The sequence below is a fragment of the Sylvia atricapilla genome, chromosome 3, assembly GCF_009819655.1.
Source record: "Sylvia atricapilla isolate bSylAtr1 chromosome 3, bSylAtr1.pri, whole genome shotgun sequence".
Lineage (NCBI taxonomy): Eukaryota > Metazoa > Chordata > Aves > Passeriformes > Sylviidae > Sylvia > Sylvia atricapilla.
This window is the reverse complement of record NC_089142.1, coordinates 68,736,917-68,760,429: the sequence shown is the minus strand read 5'-3', so window position 1 is coordinate 68,760,429 and position 23,513 is coordinate 68,736,917. Positions and strand designations below refer to the sequence as shown.

General features: G+C 34.2%; 1 protein-coding gene across 3 annotated transcripts in view; it reads left to right on the top strand.

Moving 5' to 3' along the window:
- The window catches only part of RYR2 (ryanodine receptor 2), a 378,658-nt gene that overhangs the window by 293,287 nt on the left and 61,858 nt on the right, over positions 1–23,513 (top strand). For all 3 annotated transcript variants that reach the window (XM_066315680.1, XM_066315679.1, XM_066315678.1), the window contains exons 62-73: positions 60–109; positions 3,817–3,877; positions 5,546–5,784; positions 7,991–8,072; positions 10,151–10,281; positions 11,273–11,593; positions 12,940–13,180; positions 13,591–13,678; positions 14,771–14,863; positions 15,242–15,412; positions 16,394–16,453; positions 20,597–20,731. In XM_066315680.1, coding sequence (XP_066171777.1) covers positions 60–109; positions 3,817–3,877; positions 5,546–5,784; positions 7,991–8,072; positions 10,151–10,281; positions 11,273–11,593; positions 12,940–13,180; positions 13,591–13,678; positions 14,771–14,863; positions 15,242–15,412; positions 16,394–16,453; positions 20,597–20,731 — 1,672 coding nt within the window. The remainder of the gene's footprint in view (positions 1–59; positions 110–3,816; positions 3,878–5,545; positions 5,785–7,990; positions 8,073–10,150; positions 10,282–11,272; positions 11,594–12,939; positions 13,181–13,590; positions 13,679–14,770; positions 14,864–15,241; positions 15,413–16,393; positions 16,454–20,596; positions 20,732–23,513) is intronic.

The following is a 23,513-nucleotide window of genomic DNA, read 5'->3' as shown; positions in this document are numbered from 1 at the left end:
CCTCCCTTATTTTATTCCTTTTTCCCTTCTCTTCTCTTTTATTTTTCTTTTGTCTTCAGCCTGTTCTGCAAACTTGGAGTTCTTGTCAGGCATAGGATTTCACTGTTTGGTAAGGAGACCCTTGACAAATACTAGCATGGCCATCACTTGGTTTTCTTTGCCATTTTTGCATTGTGTTAAATGCTGCTTTGTTGCATGCTGCATGGCTGAAATGCATGGTCTTCACAGACCACCAATTGTTTAGACTGGTAGATCAAAGACTTTTTTAGGCAGAATAAAAAGCTTTTGTAGTTTTCAGTTTGGGGTGGGTCGGAGTATTTTTAGTTTTAATATTTGTGTTTCGTTATTGTATCAAAGAATTCTGATGAGTAAATTAAAATTACTAATTTGTAATGTTATTCTAAATCATTTGGGAAAAACATTTGACAATCAGAACTGCAAATTTCTATTGGAAAGTCTTGAAGGAAAATTAGAAGTGGGCTCAAATGCTTAGTTATCTTCTGTGGAATTCTTGAATATTCCCAGACATGCTTGACTCCACATACGCATGTGTACTCTCTTTCTGGTATTATGTGATCTCAGCAGGTGCTTGGTGTTCATCTTACGCTATGTGAAAATCACCGAACTGAAGAAAATTTGAAGTCCTTATCAAGTGTATACATTATATGCCATGTCTGGCACAGTCATTTTCTTTGCAATTTTTCCTTGCACTGTGGTACTAGGAGTGTAGGAATAGTACATCCTATCCATACATGGCTTGTATGAGGGATGCAGTGCTAACTTCAGCATCCATGAACATACCTAATTGGGTAATTATCTAGTGAATTAGAATTTGATTATGATAACATGCATCTAACTAAATTCCTGCATATTTCATTCAATTTGAAGGGAAGGAACTCACTGCAGCAGTGTGATGCTTAAAAATTTTACAGACCATAATGAAAATCATAAAACTAAGAAGAAAGATTGAAAGTTTTTTTTTTTTTTGCATAATCACTTTTAAATATTTTGGGTAGAGCTGAGTAGATTTGCCTATAAAGCCAAAAGATCATAGGAGGAATGGAGTTATTTCTGCAGCTGTGTGGCATTGTTGCAGCTTTTTATGAAGAGTGGAATATGTCACAAACCTACACATAAGCTGTGATTTATACCCTAGGTTGTTTCTTCAAAGAATGAGCTAGCTCAGGTATACTATTAACATTTTGAGAATCTTTTTTGTTATTTGTTCATTTGGTTTTCAGATTTTTTTTTCTAAAATGAGTGGTTGAAATTAAAAACCTAAGTCAATATAACTTTCTTCAGTACTAAAGAAAACATCTTTTCTATTCCACATCTCAGCTTGCTTATTTCCTGTTTGGCTGGATTTAAGTGCTAGGAGATAAGTCAGATAGGATCAGCTGATTATTTGTGATAGCTACAGTTTGCTTTTTAACTCTTTTCCTAGACTGCAGTAACTAGCAGAGTACAAAATCTTTATGCCAACACAGTAGTTTTGGCATGAATTGTGGCAAGGTCATCGTGAGACTACAGAGCATGATTGGGTTATTTTCTGTGGGCTTAATAACTCAAGTCCAAGTCACCTTATAGTTTGGCTTAACTTGCAAATGATTTGCATGATGTGAGAAAATCTGATTCAGAGAGTTGCACTTATTCCAGTGAGGACAAAGACTGTGTGGAAGAGGTAAAAATGCTCATAACTGAGCACAGCTGGGGCCTAGAAACTTATTTGTGCATTTTGAAGGCATCTTCTCTGAGCAAGCATTGCTCAATAATAACTTTTATGGATGGTGTGGAGTTTGCTATAACAAATATCACAATGCTATATAGTTTTGCTTTATAGGTATTTTATATTACTGTGAATTTGAATGGTACTTCTGAATATACAGCTGCATTCATGAAAATCATTAGTGCAAGTCATGTAGTTTAAGATGTATAAAGGAGTTTGTCAAAATGGGAAATTAATGTATGCATGTCTTACAGAGTGAACTTAAATAGTCACATTTGGTACGTGAGAGTCTCATTGAGATTGTGGAATTCAGCATGGAATCATTGTTTCTTTACAATGTGAAAATAGATTTTGACTACAATAATTTATGTTTTGAGTGCTCTGGCTGTATATCAGGAAGACTGTATTGATTGTTTTTCATTAGTATTACTGGGCAGAAATTGGAAGATTTCAGTGAATAATTTTCGTGAATTGAGCATATTAATTTATATTTTCTCAAATTTAAACCCCAAATTTGTATAAGTGGCTTGATTCAATTTTTATGCTGTTGAAATTTCTAGTAAGCCCTTATATTCCGGAGCAGGTTGCTGAAAATTTGTGACTGCCCCATCCCTGGAAGTGTTCAGGCTCGGTTGGATGGGGCTTTCAGCAAGCCTTGTCTAGTGGAAGGTGCCCCTGCCCACAACAGGAGATTGGACCTAGATGATCTTTAAGATTCCTTCCAACCCAAGCCGTCCCATGATTCTGTGATGGTCTAATCTACAGCCTGGTGTACTTTGAGTACTTCATTCCATACCTGCTGTCATTAGCACAGTCCTGCGCTGTTGTCACCAGCACAGGCGTTCTTATCACCAGAGCATTAAATAATAAGGAAAAAAGTTTGATCTGACAAAACCCTTAATCTTTTGGGGTAATAATTTTGTTAGGATTTTTTTAGGACACTTCAGCTTTCTTATCTGCTTGCTGTATCATTGCATGATCACATGTGCTGGTGAAAAAAAGGCGAGGCTGCCTGGCTGAGGCAGCCATGGAAGCAGTGGTTCAGATTTGTTTAATCTGTTGTGGATGAGCACCACAGCAGTATTTCCTAATTTTGGTAGCATAGAACAACTTTCTCAGTGTGCAATGGGCCTCCCACACCTTGCTTGCAATTTATCCTTTAAGATCTCTAGTTCACTGAAACGATTACTAATTTTACTTGAATGTTTGCATGTATTTTTAAGAAATAACCACCAACCAGTGAGAAAATATAGTACACTGTATCATTGTATGCAGATAGAATTATTTTCAGAAATCTTTCTTAAGCATTCAATTTGTTTCTACTTTTTTTTTTTTCAATCAAGAGAATTTAAAGTTTTATTTTTGCAGAATTTCATTTAAAAAAGTAAATTTAAATATAGGTTGTGGTTGAAATTTGTGTAAAATACATCTGTTCTGGACTTAAAAATTGATCTTAGAGGTAAGGGGCTTGTACATGGCAGCATTTTGGGATGTACATATATATTGAAGGCTTGTTGTGTGTAAGTCCTCTTTTTGCATACCTAAATGGGAAAAATAATTGCAGAATATGTATATTATGTCAGAGACTGTTATTCACGTAGATCAAATTAAGCTATAAATGACTGCAGAGTATGGGGAACACCAGGGAATTAACTTTTTTATTACATTTTTTTACAAGTGTTCTCTTCCTGCAATAGCACCTTTGGAAAGTTAACAGCTTTTGTGTTACTGAGAGAGGGAAGATAAATAAGCAGATAAACTTGAATTAATTAAAGCAAAACTTAGAGAAATCAGATAAAAGCCAGACAATACCCTGGAGCTCTAATTAAGCCCCACATTTAGGTGCTTCCATCTTTACTGCCTCAGCTATTTTATGAGAGATGCTTTCCTGCCTCTAGTTACTGCATTTGTGTAAACAAGGCTAAGACAAAAAACTGCATGTTTTTTAACTTGAAATTATGTAGAAGTTCAGTTGCTCTTCTGCTGTGTCATTTATTCTTTCATTAAATCCAGAGGTGCAGTTAGCAGCATATCGATAAGCTGTACACTATGCTCAGCTTAATTGGTGGATAATTTTCCTCCCTCTCTAGGAAATGATGCAACATCAATAGTCAACTGTCTTCACATCCTTGGACAGACCTTGGATGCAAGGTAATACTGATTATATTTTCTAAAGTAATTTTCTAAAGGAAAATCACTGAGGAAAGTACTGTGCAGTTACTGTGTGTAAGGCTACAGAATTTCAACACTCACAAAGTTACAGTGCTGAAAAGAATTCCTGTTGCAAAACAAGTCAGTTACTAGGATTTGACAGGACACTATTTGTAGGTTACACTTTAAACTTCATTATGGATCAGTGGTGTCCAGAAACTTCTGGCTGTTTATGTTGTTTCCCTCATGTGACTTTCTCAAAACCACAAAGTTGGAAATATTTTTTTATTTTCCTTACACCGTTTAATAAAAATAATCAGGAGTTAAAGCACAGGTAACTCTGTCCTATAGAGTGTCTTCTTTGCAAAATTAATTCAGGTTCCAATTTGAAAAAAAAAAAACCAAACCCTTTGCCTAGAATTTAGTGTTACTTTTATGCTAAATTGAGCTGCTTGAGGTATTATTGTGAGGTTTATGTTTGACAACCTTGATATATTGGAGGGTAATGTGTTGCTTTTCATTTACTGTAAAGTCAACCATCTCTGCCAATAGTTGATCTTTAGATCTTTGCAGTTTTAAACAAAATATGGTAGCCCAAACTGCCTCCATGGAAATTTTAAGGTAACTTTTTTCACTTTGCATTCAGTCTCAAAACAATTGGCTGCATTATGTGCAGAAAGTTCTTTTTCTCCATATCTTTGCAGTTGCTTTTATGGACAAGTTTTATATTCCATTTGCTAGAGGATGGAGTCACGATCATGGCCATTAATATTGCTCAGCTCTCACATGGCATGTCTTCAGTTTGCAATGTCTTGCTTTTTTGTCCTAAATTATCCATAGTCCATGCAGTCACACAGACAGAATAGAGATACAAGTGAAGCTTACTATTTCAGCTCTTTGTAGAGATGTGAAAATAGCTCCAGAGGGAGATTAAGGAATTAATGAAGATAACATGGAAGTTTAAAGGTATTGCTCTTGAAACTGTATATATTCACTCTTTAAAACAAAAAATCAGACTAAAAGAACTGGACTGATACCCAGTTTACAGAAGAACATCACCTTGATTTATTTCATGCATTCCTAAATGGATACTTTCCTTAAACAAAGGATCTTTGTAAGTGCTCTAGTTAAATCATATGAGGTAATAATTCTCCTGGATTATATCTTTACATCATGGATTATGGTGTCATAGTTACATAATAAATGCATTGAATGATTGATTTGATTCGATTTTAACTGATGTGATTGTTTTTACTCATTCCCTTCTGATGCTGTTGATCTGGAGACAGAAATGTGACTTATATTTAGGTAGATTTTCTGAGTTCTAGCTTGAGACAGTTGTTCTCTTTCTGGAGTCAGAAATCACAGACGTAGTAATTCTTATTTTTCTTATGTACTTTTTGGTTTTTTCCCTCTCTGAAGGCAAATGACTCTTTATAAATTTTGAAGGACTATTTACTCAGTGGGAAAACAGATAAAGTAATCCTTATTCTGCAGAATACCTATGAAATTTATTTTCAGTCAGTTATTCTGCTCTGAGGAGATTTTACAAGGTTAAAAGATGAAAGAATTTTCTTCAGATCTCTATTTCATATAATCCTAGACTAGGCTTTATTCCACACTTGTCTAACAGAATATTCTTCTTCTTTTTTTGCATGCTATGAACAGGACTGTGATGAAAACTGGTCTGGAATCTGTTAGGATGGCATTGAGAGCATTTTTGGACAATGCTGCTGAGGATCTGGAGAAAACAATGGAAAATCTTAAGCAAGGCCAGTTTACACACAGCAGAAACCAGCCAAAAGGAGTTACACAAATCATTAATTATACTACAGTTGCTCTCCTGCCAGTGCTATCTTCATTATTTGAGCATATTGGACAGCACCAGTTTGGGGAAGATTTGATATGTAGGTATCATCATATATGTATGTAGAAGGTCCATGCAATCAAAATATCCATAGTGTCATGAAGTAAGCATTACTAGGCCATCCATTCTATAAAAGAAGGACAAATCCTATGTCATTTCGACAAAAAATTTATTGATTTACTCAAACCTTTGCAGCAATCAACCAAAAACAGACTTCAGGTTTTAGTGGACTCTAAATAAATATTGAAGCAGATGATTCCATGATTACAAAATCAAAAGGATCAATTTTATTTATAACTTTATATTGGATTTACTGACTTTCTTCATGTGTGGGAATTCACTTTATGTAAGTTACTTTGTCTTTACTCTGTCTGTAAATAAGCTTATACTACAAGAATTATGCTACACCATTATACATGCACCTCAATTTCAGTTAGAGGGGAAACTGAGTGGGTCATTAAATCCTGAAAATTCAAGGGAAAAGGTAAAAGTGAAGGAGCTCCTGAAGAATTCAGACGTCAGAGAAGGAAATATGTATGAAAGCCTGTGTATCAGGTTTCTATAAAGGTTCTGATTGTAGTGGATTCGGTGGTCCTTTATTTTCCCAAGCCCAAAATATTGCAGCCAAAATTTTGCAGACTCTGCAGTCTGCACACAAAACTTTAATTTTATATATTTTAGGAATTCACAGAAATATCACAGTCCAGATGGAACTAAAGGGGGAAATCCTGCCCTGCCCTGCAGAGATAACTCAGTTAGGAAAATCCATTCCTAAAATTCTTCCTCCAGGAAGAACCTGGAGGAAAAGAATACTGAGATACATTTTTTATCTTTTTAGAATCTGTTAAAAGTATTATTTAAAGTAGTCTTAAAAGAAATCTTAAAAAATTTGGAATTGTATTGATGGATTTGAAAGTTATGAGATGCAAATATCCAATATTTTTAAATTAAACTATTTCTGTAAAATTCCATAGACTGTCATGGTATCCAGAAAATGCAATCTGTTCATCCTAAACCACTTTTTCAGGCATCAGCATGTCCATGCCTTGTATAATTTTTGGTCTCTGGTATTCCATGTTTTGGAACTTAATATTTAGCTTTGTATTCTTTATCACTTAAATTGGTGTTCTTAATCAGCTATTCTACATACATTCACATTGGTGTAAAACACCCAATTTAGAATCCATGAACTGAGAAATAATAATTTGTTTTAATTGAGCCTGTTTTGTCTAGAGCATAGTGGAAAGACTCATTTTTCATACACACAACCTCTCTTTAAATTTTGTTAAGAGTATTTATCTTATTTGTACAAGCATCTTGACCTGGTGCTTGTACCTGAGAGTACTAGTTATGAAATATACTCCGTGGGTAGATTTTGTACCAAGATGGGCTAAGTCTGCCTCAGGTTACTATTACGATGTAAAAACACTTAACTCCAAGATGACCCGATCTAAAATCACAGTACAGTAAAGGGCTGGGTCATTGATGCAATATCTTGTAGACTCTCCCAGCCCATGATGTCTTACCCTGTTTTACTCACAATATTTCATTCATTACATGGTGAGAGATGATATTAGCACTGCAGGAGAGACTATAAAAGATATCTGTAGCAAGAATGAGAGTGTTGTCCTTCTTGATGGTACTTATGCTGTTGTTACCCTATTGCTGCAGAGTGCATTACAAAAACATTTTTCAAATAGATTTTAAGATTATTCTCACAGTTTTATGACTGAATTACTTGATAATTTTAAAACATCCTTTGGTGAAGTATTCATATGGACTAAAGAATCTTTTTTTAATGCTTTGTAAGTTTAAAGTGTAAATTAAGTACATGCTATTAGCTGGTGTAAGTGCCTAAATTTAAAAAAAAAGATAAACTGTGATTAAAATACTTAAATATCTGTTTAACAGGATTGCCATTATTTTGCACATTGGTGTTCTATTTGTAAAGGTGCCATGTGTAAAGAGTTGGTACATCATTAATTTAATAAAACTAGTGCTCTAGTGAAATAGGTTTACTGTTTTAGCTATTAACATGATATTTAAGTAAATGGAAGTTTTGAGTAAAAAGTGTATCACTCAGATGTCCAAATACTTTTTGTATTCAGTGGGTGATTTCTGTGGATTGCCTTTGTTAGCTTAATATTTTAAATTCTATTATTGTCTGAAAAAAATTATTTTAATTCTTTGAGAATGTATTGCGAAGAAAAATAACTTTGTAAATATCCTTTTCTTCTTCTCTTTAGTGGATGATGTTCAGGTCTCTTGTTACAGAATACTGGACAGTTTATATGCTCTGGGAACCAGCAAGAGTATCTATGTAGAGAGGTAAGAAGGAAAATAGTTCTTCCTTTTTAATATTTGCATTTCAATTTAGCATTATGTATTTGCAGTTCAGAAATTAATATAGGAGAATATTATTGGAAAGATATCTTGAGAGAAAATACAGATGTGCTCAGATGTTAAAGGAATGTAGGTGCATTTACTATAATATGCTTGAAATATTGCATTATATGTTTGTCAAAATTGTTTTCTTAATTAAAAAAATTACAAATAAAACTATCTGACTTTATAATAAAAAACACTTGATTTTAGGGTTTACTGAGATATTGTAAAATTATGTAATTCATTTCAGCAATTGTTGTATTCTTGCTTCTATAATGTTTAATTGTGATGCATATTTCTTTCTCATTACCCTAAATTTAATTTACTTTGTCACTTCTACAACACTGTTTATTTTCTAGCTCACTTACTCAGGTAAATGAGACATTGCAATTGCTGTTTTATACATCTCTGTATTTGCTAACCCCCCTCCAAGTTACATTTGGTCTGCGTGAGCCATGTTTGGTCAAAAAATAGAGATACCTAGAAAAATTCAGTTCCTAAAACTGAGTAGTTGCACTGTAGTGCTTAACACTGTTCTGAAGGAAGGCTAAACAGAATTAATTCATTTCAGATATTGGCAACAGTAATCTAGGAAGTTCACTGTCTAGGAAGTGACATTCTCCAGTAGATCAACCTGTGCATAAGTCCAAAGTGGCCCCATGACATACCCTTCCTTATCTGGTGGTGGTATCATAGGCAACAATATGAAAAATCATTGGGACCAATATTTAAGTCACCCCCCCCCCCCCCCCCCCCCCCCAATCTGTGTAAAATGAGGCCTCACTGATTTTATTAAGGACATAAAAATAATTTATTTTGCTGTTTGGCAATTAAAGGATGTGGGATTTGTTTTGAAGACAAAGTATATCAGTGAGAGTGACAATTTTTGTGTATGATTGTCTTCAACCATCGTTGCAATCAAAAAGCACATAGGATGCTCTTCACAGGTGTGTGTGATGGATGAATGTTTTGCTTACGAAGACTTAATGAAAAGGTGGAAAAAAGGAGGAAGGAGAAAACGGTATGAATAATAATGGGAATGAAGTTAGATTTAACAAAATCAAGTTTAATGAGTTCGATCTAGAAGGAATAAGATCTCCAAGAGCGAGATAAACTGAGGATGAACCTTATGAATCTTTTTAAACAATGAGATCAGTTTTGAGTTTGTTTTTTTTCCTTTTAACCTGAAAGTTCATGATTCTCCAGGTATAAAAATCTCTTGGATTTCTGTCACATGTGCGATTTGGTCTCAGCTAGGGATTTCTCACCTCTCTAAATTCTGCTGTAATCACTTGAACTGAAAATTAGAAATTCACAGGTTTAACTGTCCTGTGAAGAACTCAAGTGAAGTGACAGGCTATCATTTACTTTTCCCTAGAAACAGGTTTTTAAACATTTTGACACTCAATGAATTTTGATTGTCAAATAAATGTCATATATTTGAAAATATTAAAGCAATGTCTTCATGATAAAATTTCGGAGTTCTTGATCATTAGAAGCAATTTTCCACTCGCTGAAGAGCTTGACTTTCCTATTAGACTAAGCATGAAAGGGATTGTCACTATTTCTCAGAAAAACAGAATATCACTTACATAAAATGACAGTTGATTTTGGTCTCTTTTTCTATCGAGTACCTTTTTCTTAATAGTAGGGATTATACAGTCAGTAAAGCTGAGAGGAAAGTAATAGAATAGAAGGCATTTTTACAATTACTTTGGTTTCCCTGCATGTTTTTCATTTTCTGTAAGGTGTGTAGGCCACCTTTGACATTTTATGTCTTTACGTATCATTCACATATTAGCAGAGTATTGCTCGACTTCAATTTCTATTACGTGTTTTGTGTTGAGGATCCAAATAATGTCATGGCTTCTCTCTGAAATGCATTCATCTCAGAATACAACCCCAAGGTGTGGTCAGTCAGTACTTACCAGGTGACTCCACTAGTGACCCTTCCAACCTTACCTGTTCTGTGGCTCTGTGATTGAAGATGTGTGTCATTAATCGTGTTTGTTAATTCACAGGCAACGATCAGCACTAGGAGAGTGCTTGGCTGCTTTCTCAGGGGCCTTTCCAGTGGCTTTTTTGGAAACTCATTTGAACAAACATAATATCTACTCAATCTACAATACCAAGAATGCGAGAGATAGAGCAGGTATTTCCAGAAACTGACATCATGACTATGAAACCATGATTTCACTGTAAATGCTGATTGCCTTAAGACATGTGGTTTTGCATTCATTTTATAATGTAGAATTTTCTTGTAATTTCATGGCAATACATGGATCCCTAAAATATACACACTTGCAACTGAAGGAAAATAACTTTGCTGTATTAATTGCATATGATCCCCTTATAAAGGACAATTCACTGTATTGTCATGATTTTTAACAGAAAATTGAATTTCTTTTCCAAAATTGCATGATCTTTAAGGAGAGTGTGTGATGTCTGTGTAAAATATATTTGCTCTAAATAGGAGAAGATGCTGCTTTGCAAAAAAAGACTGGCCTTAGTTCAAGGAGTTGTGGAATGCTGGTAGAGACATTCATATTCACAAGTTGCAGGCTAGATTTTTGCTCTATAGGTACCTCTGTATGTCATTGTTTGTGTCCATTATTCAGCTAAAAATTCAAATGAATTAAAAAATAAACATTTACTATCACATGTTCATTGCTAGTATCAGTTTCTCAAATCTGCGCAATTTGTTAGGACAATTTGTTTGTTCTATTAGAATTCCAGGTCTCAGCTGATGTGTTGTTGAGAGATATTTTATTGTATCAATTTGTTTCCTGAACTGCAAAATTTAGCTGGAAGGAGTATTAAAATTTAAGATTTATTTTGTGTATAGAAAAGTGCATCTGACTTCTCTGAATTCATTCCACAATATTTACATTTGGAAGCTTCAATATAGGAATTTTAATTACAGATCTGTTCAAATAAACAGTTTATTGCTCACCAGCATGAAAGGATGCATTTTTTATTTTTGTGTTTTGTATGTTTCCTTTGGATCGTAAGGTTGGAAATGTAAACAGAAAATAGAAGTTGTACTGAATAGAAATACAATGAAAAAAATGTTTTCTTTTATGACCTATTTTATTGATATTTTTTCTTTTTTCTTTTTTTTTTTTTTTTTCTTTTTTCAATAGTTCTCAATTTGCCAACTAGTGTAGAAGAGGTTTGCCCAAATATTCCTTCCTTGGTGAAGCTAATGGAAGAAATAGTGGAACTGGCAGAATCCGGTATTCGTTACACGCAGATGCCACATATCATGGAAGTCATTCTGCCTATGCTGTGCAGTTACATGTCACACTGGTGGGAGCACGGGCCAGAGAACAATCCTGACAAGGCTGAAATGTGTTGCACAGCCTTGACCTCAGAGCACATGAACACTCTGTTGGGTAACATATTGAAAATCATCTATAACAACCTTGGTATTGATGAAGGAGCCTGGATGAAGAGATTGGCAGGTAAGATGCGAAAACAAATTAATAAGCAAGCAAACATGTGTGTATCATCAGAATGTACATATACACACAGAGACTCTGAATTGCTGTATTTACCCTGTTAAAGTTGGAGTAGAAGAACAGTCATATTTTTATAATTTTAAACACTACAGATCTTGATGAACCAGAAATACTAAGCTTAAAGAAATGGCAGTGTAAACAGTATATTTTAATCTCTCCACAAGTAATATAAGAACTACATTAGACTATTTATTTTTTCTGAGAATATACATATATGCCTTTTGAAGTATATTAAATTCAAGGACTGCAGTAAATTAGCTCCATTTTCATTATATAGCAAGTTTTCATTTGCAGGCATTATGCAGTTCCTTGCTATTCTGTATGAGTGCTGAATCCTTAAAACCTGGGTTTGAAGGTGTATGTCTAACATATCCTTTACAATGAAATGTCAAATTTCTCATGTCATTTTAGTTATAGTTACTTTGACTTCATCTTGTGAACAACTTGAAATTCATTTAGAAACACTTCAGTTCTCAGTGTTACAATCTCTGAGGAAACATCCCTTCAGTAGTGTGCATTCAATTTTTAAATTACACTTTCTTATCACTTTTCAGTATTTACTGTAGTAGTAATTTTATTCATGGTAGCATTCAGAATTCCTAGTGTTTTGAGAGCTAGTAATGTAATGCATTCTAAGAATAGGTGACAAATGCCTAAAATTCTATGTAATTTAATCAGTGTATAACAAATGGTTTGGTACCAATGGACCCAATTGAAGTGCTAATTTACATAATTATCCTTATGAGTAGATTTTCAAAAAACTTGTGCTAACAAGTCTGAAATGAATCAGTTGCATCACTCCCATCTGTCTACATACAGGACTTCGTGTGCTGAAGAAATACAGTCAAGCTGTTTCCATGGGTTTTCAAATAATCAGAGCATGCTTTCCAGTTCCTCTTCACTCAAACAAGGTTCAAAGCCCAAGCCAGTAGCTGAAAAAACTTGTGTGTGCACTGTGTACCTATGTATGTTTCCATCCATACCATCAAACAACTTTGCATTGCTCAATAAAACTATGCAGACAAATACCATGCTGATGGAATACCAGTAAGGAGGTGTTTCAAGTTTTGTTATCTTGCAGACTTAGTCTGTGAAGTTGCAATTTCTGCCCTCAGACAAAGTGAATTGGTGAAATCCTGACCACATTTAATTCTTGGCAAAACTTCTGCTGATTTCAATGGGGGCAGGATTTGGCTCTGTAGCCTAGAAGTAATATTAAGAAAGCGGGAAAAGATTTTAGTTATATTGTGTGGCCAGGTATATATTATAATATTCATTGCCTTAAATAGTGTTTTCCCAGCCCATCATAAGTAAAGCGAAGCCACAGCTCTTAAAGACACACTTCCTTCCACTGATGGATAAACTAAAGAAAAAGGCAGCAGTGGTTGTATCGGATGAAGAACATCTAAGAGCAGAAGGCAGAGGTGACATGTCGGAGGCTGAACTGCTCATCCTAGATGAGTTCACCACTTTGGCACGGGACCTCTATGCCTTCTACCCTTTGTTGATTAGATTTGTGGACTATAACAGGTATGTGGAGAGGAATAGGTCAATGAAACTCATAAAACCTTCCTTTCTGTTGATACCACCTCTTATCCCTTGATGTGCCTAGTGCTGAATTAAAGTGGCTTTTACTCAGTCTGACAATCTTACAGTTGCTCAAGCTAATGCTTTCTGACTTTTAGGAGGAGCTGGGGTCTTTTTGAGAAGAAAACAAACCAAAATTACAGTCCAGATCTATTGGATTATAATTAGGATTAATATTAAAGGATTTTAAGGGATTAGAAATAGGACATCAAAAAGCCACTGCTACCAAAAAGGATTAAAAGCATACATTATTGGTTTTGTTGACTTTCATCCTTGTAAACTGTTGAAAAGTGATTTCAAAGCATAAAGAAAATGAGGATTATCCCCGTTTTTACCCTTTTACCAAATTTTAGGGCAAAATGGCTTAAAGAGCCCAATCCTGAAGCAGAAGAGCTGTTCCGCATGGTGGCTGAGGTCTTTATTTACTGGTCAAAATCTCATGTAAGTAATTTCTTGATAAATGTTTTAATAGGTAGATCAGTTATTTAGTGGTTATGTTTGTAAATGATAGAAGCAAAACTGTAGGTGGGAAGGTATTAATGACTCACATTTCTGACACTTATGAAATGGCAAAGAAGATAGGGGAATTGGGTGGGTATTTTGTAGCATAATAAACTGATAAAATATATTTTTATTTCAGAGTCTGGTTTGTCTGTTACTGGTTTCTTGTTTGCTTTGTTTGTTGTTTTTAGGGATTTTTCTAATATATTAACCTCATTACATTCTGTATCTTTACTCTTTTTTTGGTTTTTTTTTTTTCAATTATTTTAACCCTATAGCTTTTTCGTAATTGCACCTAGTAAGCACTGATAATTCCTAAATAAAACATGATTCAGTGAATACTGGAACACAAAGAACTAAAACCCCAAAAAAAGTCTAATTTCTTTCAGACATTAGATCTTTGTATGGACTATTATCTATACTAAATTTCTTTATTTGCTACAGCTTCAATTCTCTCAAGTCTGGGGAGCAAGATGTCTTGTAACTTCAGTACTTGTGCCTGAATTTGACTTTATTAAGCTTTTTTTTTTTTTTTTTTTTTTTTTTTTTTTTTTTTTTTTTTTTTTAATTAAGCTTTACTATAAACAACACTGCATAATGTGATTATACTGTAGATAGATACTGGATAATGAAATCACCTGTGTACTCATAATTTCAGTCTTTTATTTAAATATTTTCTTATGTACCTGAATATAGTGGAAATTTATAATGGGGAGAAAATGAATAATTTACTAGTAATGGAAAACCTGGACAATATTTTTATATTGAATTGGAGGAGCAGTGAGATTTTTATCATGTGTTTTTCACAGCTAGGGAAACTTTTCCTTCTCTCTAGTGTGGGGAAAATCCCTAAGCATACACAACCTGAGTTATGCGTTGTAAATGAAGCTGAAATTCCAGGACATTGTAGATCATCTGTTCATTTTTACTGCCTTTATTTTAACTTGTGGATTAATTTGTATTTTTTTAAGGTATGTTTAGATAGGTCACTCATATAAATGCTTCTAACTGGGATCTTCTGTATATTTCCAGAATTTCAAAAGGGAGGAACAGAACTTTGTGGTACAAAATGAAATCAACAACATGTCTTTCCTTATCAGTGACACCAAATCTAAGATGTCTAAGGTAGCATAAAGTTTTTCCTATTTTTTCTTTGCAAAGGAAAGGAGTCAGAAGGACTCCAGAAAAGCACCTTTTATTGTTAGAATTTTTTTTTTTTTTTTTTTTTTTGGGAGGGGGTGGAGGGGGTTTGCTTCTGATTTTGGATTTTTTTCTGGTAAAGAAAGCTGTTGAAAACACTGGATTGAGATGCAAAACACAGCCATTTGAGAAACACATTGCAAATATATAGGCAATCTGAAAATGCCAGTTCCACTGGATGAGGTCACATGTGTAAAGGTAATAAAGAAATTGTCAAACCAGAGACAAGAGCAAAGTTGCTAGTGCAATTCTTTAATTTAATATTGGACTGGGTTTCTTTTTAATCTTTACTTTATTCTGCAGGCAGCAGTTTCTGACCAGGAAAGGAAGAAGATGAAGCGAAAGGGTGACCGCTATTCTATGCAGACCTCTCTCATTGTGGCAGCACTGAAGAGATTGCTTCCAATAGGCCTAAACATTTGTGCTCCTGGAGACCAAGAGCTGATTGCACTGGCCAAAAATCGATTTAGCATGGTAGGCTCTCTTTTTACACTTCTAAAAGGTAGAAATATTTGCTTATTAAATTCTTTGAACATTTCACCCTGTGTTCATTCTTACAGCATGACACAAAGAATCAGTATTATAGTTTTGTTTTATAAGGACACAGTGGGTGAATATGATATATATCTACATATTTTCCTCATGGTTTGAAACACTTCAGTTTGAACATACTGATGATCAGTATAGATTTATTTCAGAATGATTAGTGAATAAATGAATAAAGTTAGTATTTAGTAGCTGAACTAGTTTTTTCTCTCTCCTAATTTTTATTGCAAAATAGTGTTTGTTATATTTTATGAAGCTTGAATTGGGTTGGACTTGATCTCAAAAGTCTTTTCCAATTTAGTTGATTCTGTGACTGTCATAAAATTAAGAACTAAATGTTTCTTAACTTCTTTGCCTGATATAGCTAATTACTCTTGAGCACGCTCATGTGAATGAAAGAATTTCTGTAGGGATGGTCTGTTTTAAAAGTGCTTCTTTTGGGTATATACTCACAGTGCAATAATTGGATTTTTGTTTGGAATATACTCCTTTTCTCAAGCTAGAATACTTTCTACCCTCTAGGGGGTTATATGACCATTGGACTCCTAAACTGAATGGTATAAAGGTTGCTATAAAAGAGCTCTGCAAAACAAACAGAACTCAAATAACAGAAGGCTGAGTTCGTGTTATTGGTTTTATTTAGTCAAACCTTCAGTATTTTTTATATTAGGAATTTGAATTCAGGATTACATTTTATGTGTTACTGTGAACAGATATGTATGATGCAATCCAGAACTTGATCCTGTGAGCTTGGGTAAGAAAAGATTTGTCTCTGAGTTTTTTCTCAGTCTTTCACATTGTCAGTTTCGTTCATCATCTCATGAAGCCCAAGGTTTATATTTAAATTAATCATAACATTTTCTAATTACCTTCTATTCCTAACTTATATGATTTGTAATCTATTGGCAGAAAGACACTGAAGATGAAGTACGAGATGTCATCCGCAGTAATCTTCACCTTCAGGGCAAGGTAATCTATATGCAGTTTTTAAATTTGATTTTTCTTCCTTTGAATTCATTTGTCGGTGCTGTATAATGACAATCTGCATTGGTTAATTAGGATAACTTGTAGTCCTTTATCCTCTTCTGTCAAGTAACTTGTTCAAGTTAACTGTTAAATATTAGGTATTTAATATATGTATATATGCTTTATATACAATAACATATGGCCCTTCAAATCTCTCTCCATTCACACCATTAGTACAAAATTCGAGACGGAAAGAAGTTCTATCACTGTTTAAACTCCATCTACTATTATTTGAGATAAAGTCTGCAAAATGCTCAAAGGTACTTAGTATCAGCTTGAAGTGTAGATGGAAAGGAAGACGCCATTTTGGCATAATCTGTAAAGTGAATAGTGTCCAGTTTTTCCAGTTTGGTTCCTGCTTTTCAGCCCTGGGAAAAGAGGGTATTTTGGGAAAAAGTATAGATTTTTGTTACTGAATTCCAGTTAGTGCTAGGTGAATAGCTTTATGGGGAAAGTATTGAAATGACCAGCATAAACTCTTTTATTAATGTTTCAAATAAAGAAAAAGAAGCCAGAATATGGAAGTGTAATAAAAATTCTACATATTTCTCCTCTATTGAAGAAACATGAGATTGGACCTATGGATGCTGCTTTACTTAGAATTTTCCTCTACCTCCTCCCTCGCCTTGTGTTTTATTCACATCAAGAAAAAAACTAAACTAGTGTTTTTTGTGGTTATTAAAAGGTACAAAAAAGTAAATATGACTTGAAAATCGGGTGCTTTTTTTTCTGAACAGTTTTTAAAGAATCATTTAGAAGTCTAGATTCCGCTGCTGTCAGTGCATGGCAATAATTTTTTTTTTTTTTTGATGAGCTGGTCATGGGATGTTTTTTCTGAATAATAGGTGAAGATTAATTTTCTCCCATCATGTTTTCTATATGTCGCTGCCATGTTAACAGCAGAAGTGTTTAATCCAATAGCTTTAAATTACAGGGTTTGCACGTAGAAAAGTTTACTCTGAAAGCAAAAGATTTGGTTAAATGCTAAAACCTTGAAATACTTATCCTTATATAGCAAATACTGCTATACACTCAGAAAACACACAGGAAAAGTACTAGGAAGAAAGCATTTCTGAAGATCTTAAGAACAACAAGTACTTAAACAATGTGAATGCCATGAACACAAAACCTTTGAACTTGAGGTGATTTTGTGTATAAACAATAGCGTCAGTGATAATGGTAGATATTTCTGTTTTGATGTTTTCAATATGTGTACATTGTCATTTTGTGAGCCATGCAGTTACAAGTCTTGCCTGGGATTTCATGTTGCTATTTAGCACTTATCCTCCTTTTTTAACTACTTCAGTTTCTGTTTTGTTTCTTCAATGATACATTCTGCTGTTAAGAAATTTCTGTCTGTTACTGCTTTGTTGCCTGAAAGTCACGATACATCCTAATACCTCGGTCTGTGCTTTCTCTTCAGAAACTTCTTATGCTTAAATTAAAAGTTTTCTGTTGTTAAGTAACGTATGTCTTCTCTGCTTATACTACATGAGAATAAAAGTGCTTTTAAATTTCTTAGATTGATGTAATTTCAGTGTCTTGATGATTAAGATGAAAGTCATTTTAGCTAATCCAAAGTCCACATTGTTGCATTTTCCAGTTGTAAACTATTAATCAGTGGCTTTAGAATTTCCTATTTTTAAATGAATTCCCAGTGGAAAATGAAAATCTGAAAGAGAGCCACGCAGATTAAAAAAACTAAACTGCTATCGTAGTTAGCTTTATTTTATAGCTGTTTAGATACTGCCTTATTAGCTTTTAAAAGCTTTGATTTAGACCTGTATGTGACAAGTAAACTGCAGAAAAAACGATGATTTATCAGTGACACGTTCTAGAGTTAACACTAAATGTGTGTAAGTAATTACTTAAAGTATATTGTCTAAAGTTAAATTCAGTACTTATGTACAAATTAAAATGCAGTTTATTCCGTAATTCTGTGATGTCGTTAGGATTCAGTCATTATACCGTCAAGTATAATGTTTGAACAATAACAAGATGTTTCTTGTTACAAAAAATGATGTGATAATGCATAGACCACCCTTTTGTTGTCTGATTGAATCAGATATAATGGGAATGTAGGCCAAATGGTCTTATAAATTTAAATTATTATTTTCTACTCTGAAACAATATGTAACTTAGTTATAGTGGTATTTGTGTAAAGTGGCTTTCAAAATATAGGAAAAATATTCTTTTCAAAGTATAGGAGAAAACTTCTTTTGGAAAGGCTGGTTTTCTTACAACCATAGCAATATTCTTTCTTCAAATCATGCTGTCTGTTAACCACTTTTTCTCTCAGACACCTAACATTCTGTTATTTACATAAGAGCTAAAATGTAATTTATTTAGATTCCTTTTTGGAGTATTGCACAGTTAAAGAATCATCCTTCTGAGTGTTTAGCTATTAATGTTGTGGCGTCTATTTCATGCATTTGTCTACCTTTGTCTACATTTGTACATTTGTCTTCACCCTGTTTCTGTCTTTCCTTTCCTTGCATGCCTGCATGCTGTTACTCAGTACCAAGCCTTTTATTTCAAGAAATTGATGACGAAACTTGCATTCATTTTGACATGGATGAAGCTCAAGTCACCAAAATCTTCTTCCAGCCATTCTAATTCACACCTTGAAATGCCAACTACTCATACCCTTAGAAAACTACCTATTCAAAAAAGCTGTACCTTGATAGAATGTGAGGAATCCTCAGATCAAAAGACATCTCCACCTGTGATTAAAAAGTCTTTTGTGGACTGTCCATTCATGATGATCCAGTCAGATGCTCACACAAAGACTGTGGATGTGACAGTTGTTAAGAAATGGAAAAGCCGAAAGGTGGAAGAAATGCCTGCAAAATGTGTCTTTCTAGGTTATAATAAGCTATTAATGAACGACTGTGTAAGTTTTTAATCATTCCTGGAACTTGAGTAAACCATCTATCATAATAAGCTTTGTAGAAGTGAAATAGCATTATTGTCTCATCTTAGGCACAAATTGAAATCTGGATCCACAAAGAAGTTTAGACAAGTAAGTGCTGAGTTTAAGGCCTATGGAAATCTGTAAGGTTTAGCCCCTCAAGTTCTTTAGCCATCCAGGCCAGTGTGTCTTCAACAGTAACTGCATAATCAGGAATGATCACAGTCCACAGTGAAAACAGGTCATCAGTGTCATTGGCACAGTAAATGGTTGCAAAATGTGTTGCATCAGTCTTGATTAGCAGAAGGACTGAGGAGACAAAACAAACCAAGAAAGAAATCACCAATTGTATAACAAAGAATTACAGATTAATGAACTAGAAAAAAAAAAAGAAATGTAAAGAGAAAAACTTGATAAAAACCATTTCGCTTCTTACAGTTCTTTATAATTTGTGGGCTGTTAAGCAAATGCATCTTGATTTCATTTTTCCAAATTAACTTTTAATTTTTTAACTAATAATCAGTAAAGTTAGGATTTTCTAACAATTAAAAAAAAATTAAATAGACCTAAATAGCAATACTGCTAATTTCTAGGACTGAAAACTAAGTAATCCCAGCTGGAGCAACACTTTCAATGTTGTTTCATTTAATAATGGGAAAGACAGTGTACTAAGTTATGTCTGTGTACCTCATATTTATTACTTTACCTCAAATATTATGTTAATTGCTGATGCCAGTGCTATTTGTTGACCAATGATTTTTGCTATTTGTGTGATTATTAGTCTTTTAATTCTGTGAGACAGGCTGCCCACAGAAACTGTGGCTGCATCATCTCTGGAGGTATTCAAGGCCAAGTTGGACATGGTTTTGAGAAATTTGGTCTGGTGGAAGGTGTCCTTGTGTATGGCAGAGGGGTTGGAACTAGATGGCCTTAATGGTGCCTTCCAACCCAAAACACTTCATGTTTTATAGAGGCTCTTATTAAGAAGCTCTTGCAATGCAAAGCATTGCACAAATTAGTCTTGTTCTCACAGTGTAATAGATGCTGTATGGGTTAGACATATAAAAGTGTAGGTTAGCCATATAAAGTGTTTCAGTTTACCTTTGAAGCAGTTTCTCTACTAGTTAAACTGTTGAGAATGTCTTGTCTTGACGTGTGAAATCTTTCTCCCGCAGCTTGAGGATCCCGCCATTAGATGGCAGATGGCACTTTACAAAGATTTGCCAAACAGGACTGAAGATTCCTCAGATCCAGAGAAGACTGTGGAAAGAGTCCTTGATATAGCTAATGTGCTGTTTCACCTGGAACAGGTTAGAGACCGTTTACCAATTTCATTGCCTCTCAATTTGAATAAAACTATTCATCCTTTCATTTCTACTTCCACCTGCTGTATTTAATGTTATATTCTGTTTTCTTTCTTTTGATGGCTACTGTTTACACACCTAATCCTGTGTTTTGTAGTCCAGTATCATATGACTGTCACAGTGTATTTGCAGCAGCTCCAACAACAATTTGTTTGGCTAATCTGGCAAGCTCATATATTCCTTGCTGTGTTCAAGAAACAGCAGAAGCAGGTTGGAGGAATAATTTTTTCTGAAAAAGATCTGTCAGAAATTTTAAATTGCTTCAGAATGTGGCACAAAGCTCTATTGTATTATTTAATATTTTTGCATTAATATATAAGCTTCCTATGTGACCTGAACTACAGTAACTTTTACTTAAGTGATTCTGTATTTTATTTTGAGTCGTTCCCATATTCTTTAAAATATGAAGTTTAAAAAAATCTCCTCTATGGGTACAAAGACTGGTTGATGAGATATTTTTGTGACTTTTCTTTTTGAATTATTATCTATTTTTCACTTTAATTTTATTATTTTTTTAGCTTTTAAAATCTAGTGAACAAACAGGACATTAACCTGGAGGGTGTTCCTAATGACAGAGATGAACACTGCTGGTTGCACACCATAGGCTACAAACCGTCTTCATATAAATTTCAATAATAATTCAAGGTTCTCTTGCATTCTCATTAGAATAGCTGGTTTCACTCAGAAAGTTTTAAGATCCAATGTCAGGAAGATTCCTCACTGTCAGGAGGTCACTGGTTCAGTCAGTAGGAACCAGAGAGATGTGTAAATGTGCTTGTATATACACTCTGCAGAAGGTGTGTTGATGTGAGGAGCTATGTCCTGTCAGTTGCATCACACAACTCTTCTTCATGCAGTTTGCCACATGTGGGTTTGCTGTAAGTTCAACAGCTTCACACAGTTTGGTCGAAGAGAATGAAGAGTCAGCACTAATTTTTTACCTGTTGCTGAATGTGTGTGGAGCAAGCAAAAATGATAGAATATGGAAGTAAATCCTTGTCAATCATAATTTGAGAGAGAGGAGAATGGGTGCTGGTTTGAAAGGGTTGCTCTGAGGAAAGACTAGAAAAAAGCTAGAAATATGATGGGAGGGGGATGGAAAGGTTTTCTCTTCATCTCTGTTTTTTTTAGAGTTGACTGAGGTGATCCAGCAGTACTACAGAATAGGATGGATTCCCATTGTAGTACCAGATCAACACTTAAGATCAGTATTCCTGATCAGACTTAAACAGTGACTTGTTGACAAGTTTTCTGCTTTTTTTATGGCTACCTTATACCTTGTTTTAAAGTTTGTTTAAAAATTTAGCTCCAGAGGTTTACTTATCTTCTGTTGATAAGTGCTCAGGAGCTTTTGATACTAAAATGGGAAATCTGGTGTCAAAAATTAATAAATATATGAGCGCTGCATCTGTTTTTATGATAGTCTTGAGTAATCCTTTACTCTCTGTATACAAATACTCTTTTCTTCATATATTCATACTCTTAATACTGCTTCTGTACATACATACTTCATACTGCTTTCTGCATTACACTGTCAATGATCAGTTCATTCTTTGTATTTTCTTTCCATGCAGACCTAACTTCTTTGTTTTACTGTTTTCAGAAATCTGCTTGCGTAGGCCGAGGCTATTTCTTTTGGGAAAGTATAGAGGGATTTATTATTGTTGTTTGTGAAGATATGACTAATTACTTAACTTTCACATTTGGATTTGTCTGACTTTTAAGTTATTAGTGCTGGCTTGCTTTTATTTATTTATTTTTTTTCCTCCTGACTGTTAACATGCTTGCAGTGAATGCTTTTTTTGTCCTTTCTCATAAAAATATTCTTGTTTTGTATTTTATCTTTTAGAAGGCACTTGCTTAAGATTGCTACCATTTAATCGTAGAAGTATAATTATATATTTCACAGAATAGCAGTGTTTTTGTCTGTTAATTGTTTAACTATTAATATTTTTTGTGTTTCACTAAACTGGATAACCAAACATGGATTGATTAATAAATCTAGATAAATATCAGAATTGTCACTACATATTTTACATATAAGGCTTGATTTTGTTACAAGGGAGAATTACCAAGACTTTCAGGGTAGAAAAGCTAACTTCCACTGGCTTCTTTGATGCTGCTGAAACACAGAGGAGTGTAGTTGTTTGTAAAAGAAACAAACCCTCTATAAAAGAACAAACAGCCTACCTGAAGTTCAGCCCCCCCCTTAACTCTACAATAGTTTCACAGGTTAAATTATACGATATTTATGGAAGATGTATGAAATAAATCACAGCAACTCTAAACAGGCTGTGGGAAAGGAGTGATCTGTAGCACAGCCTGCAATCATAGTTCCCAGTTAACCAGTCAGGTTATGTGCAGAAGTGTGCAGGTGCTCTTCAGCACTACAGTGGAAGCTTTCTTTGTATGGAAACAAGAAAAAAAGCTGGAAGAAAGAACCCTGAAAGCATAAAAGATAAAGATGGAGCACATCCTATTACATGTCATGTTACTGTAGGGCCAAGATGCAGAAAGAGAATATATTTTAACACAGAGCTGTAGTTTTATGAAATGTAGCTAAAGTGTTTTGAAGTATTTTATGTACATTCTGTCTGTGCTCCTTCATAGAAAAGATTCAATCCTAAGTCTTTGTACTTGTCACTCTTTTTTAACGTTAATTCTTTTCCATTTTAGTTGATCAAGGGAAATATTAAAAATAAAAGATTATTTGTATCCATGAAAATTT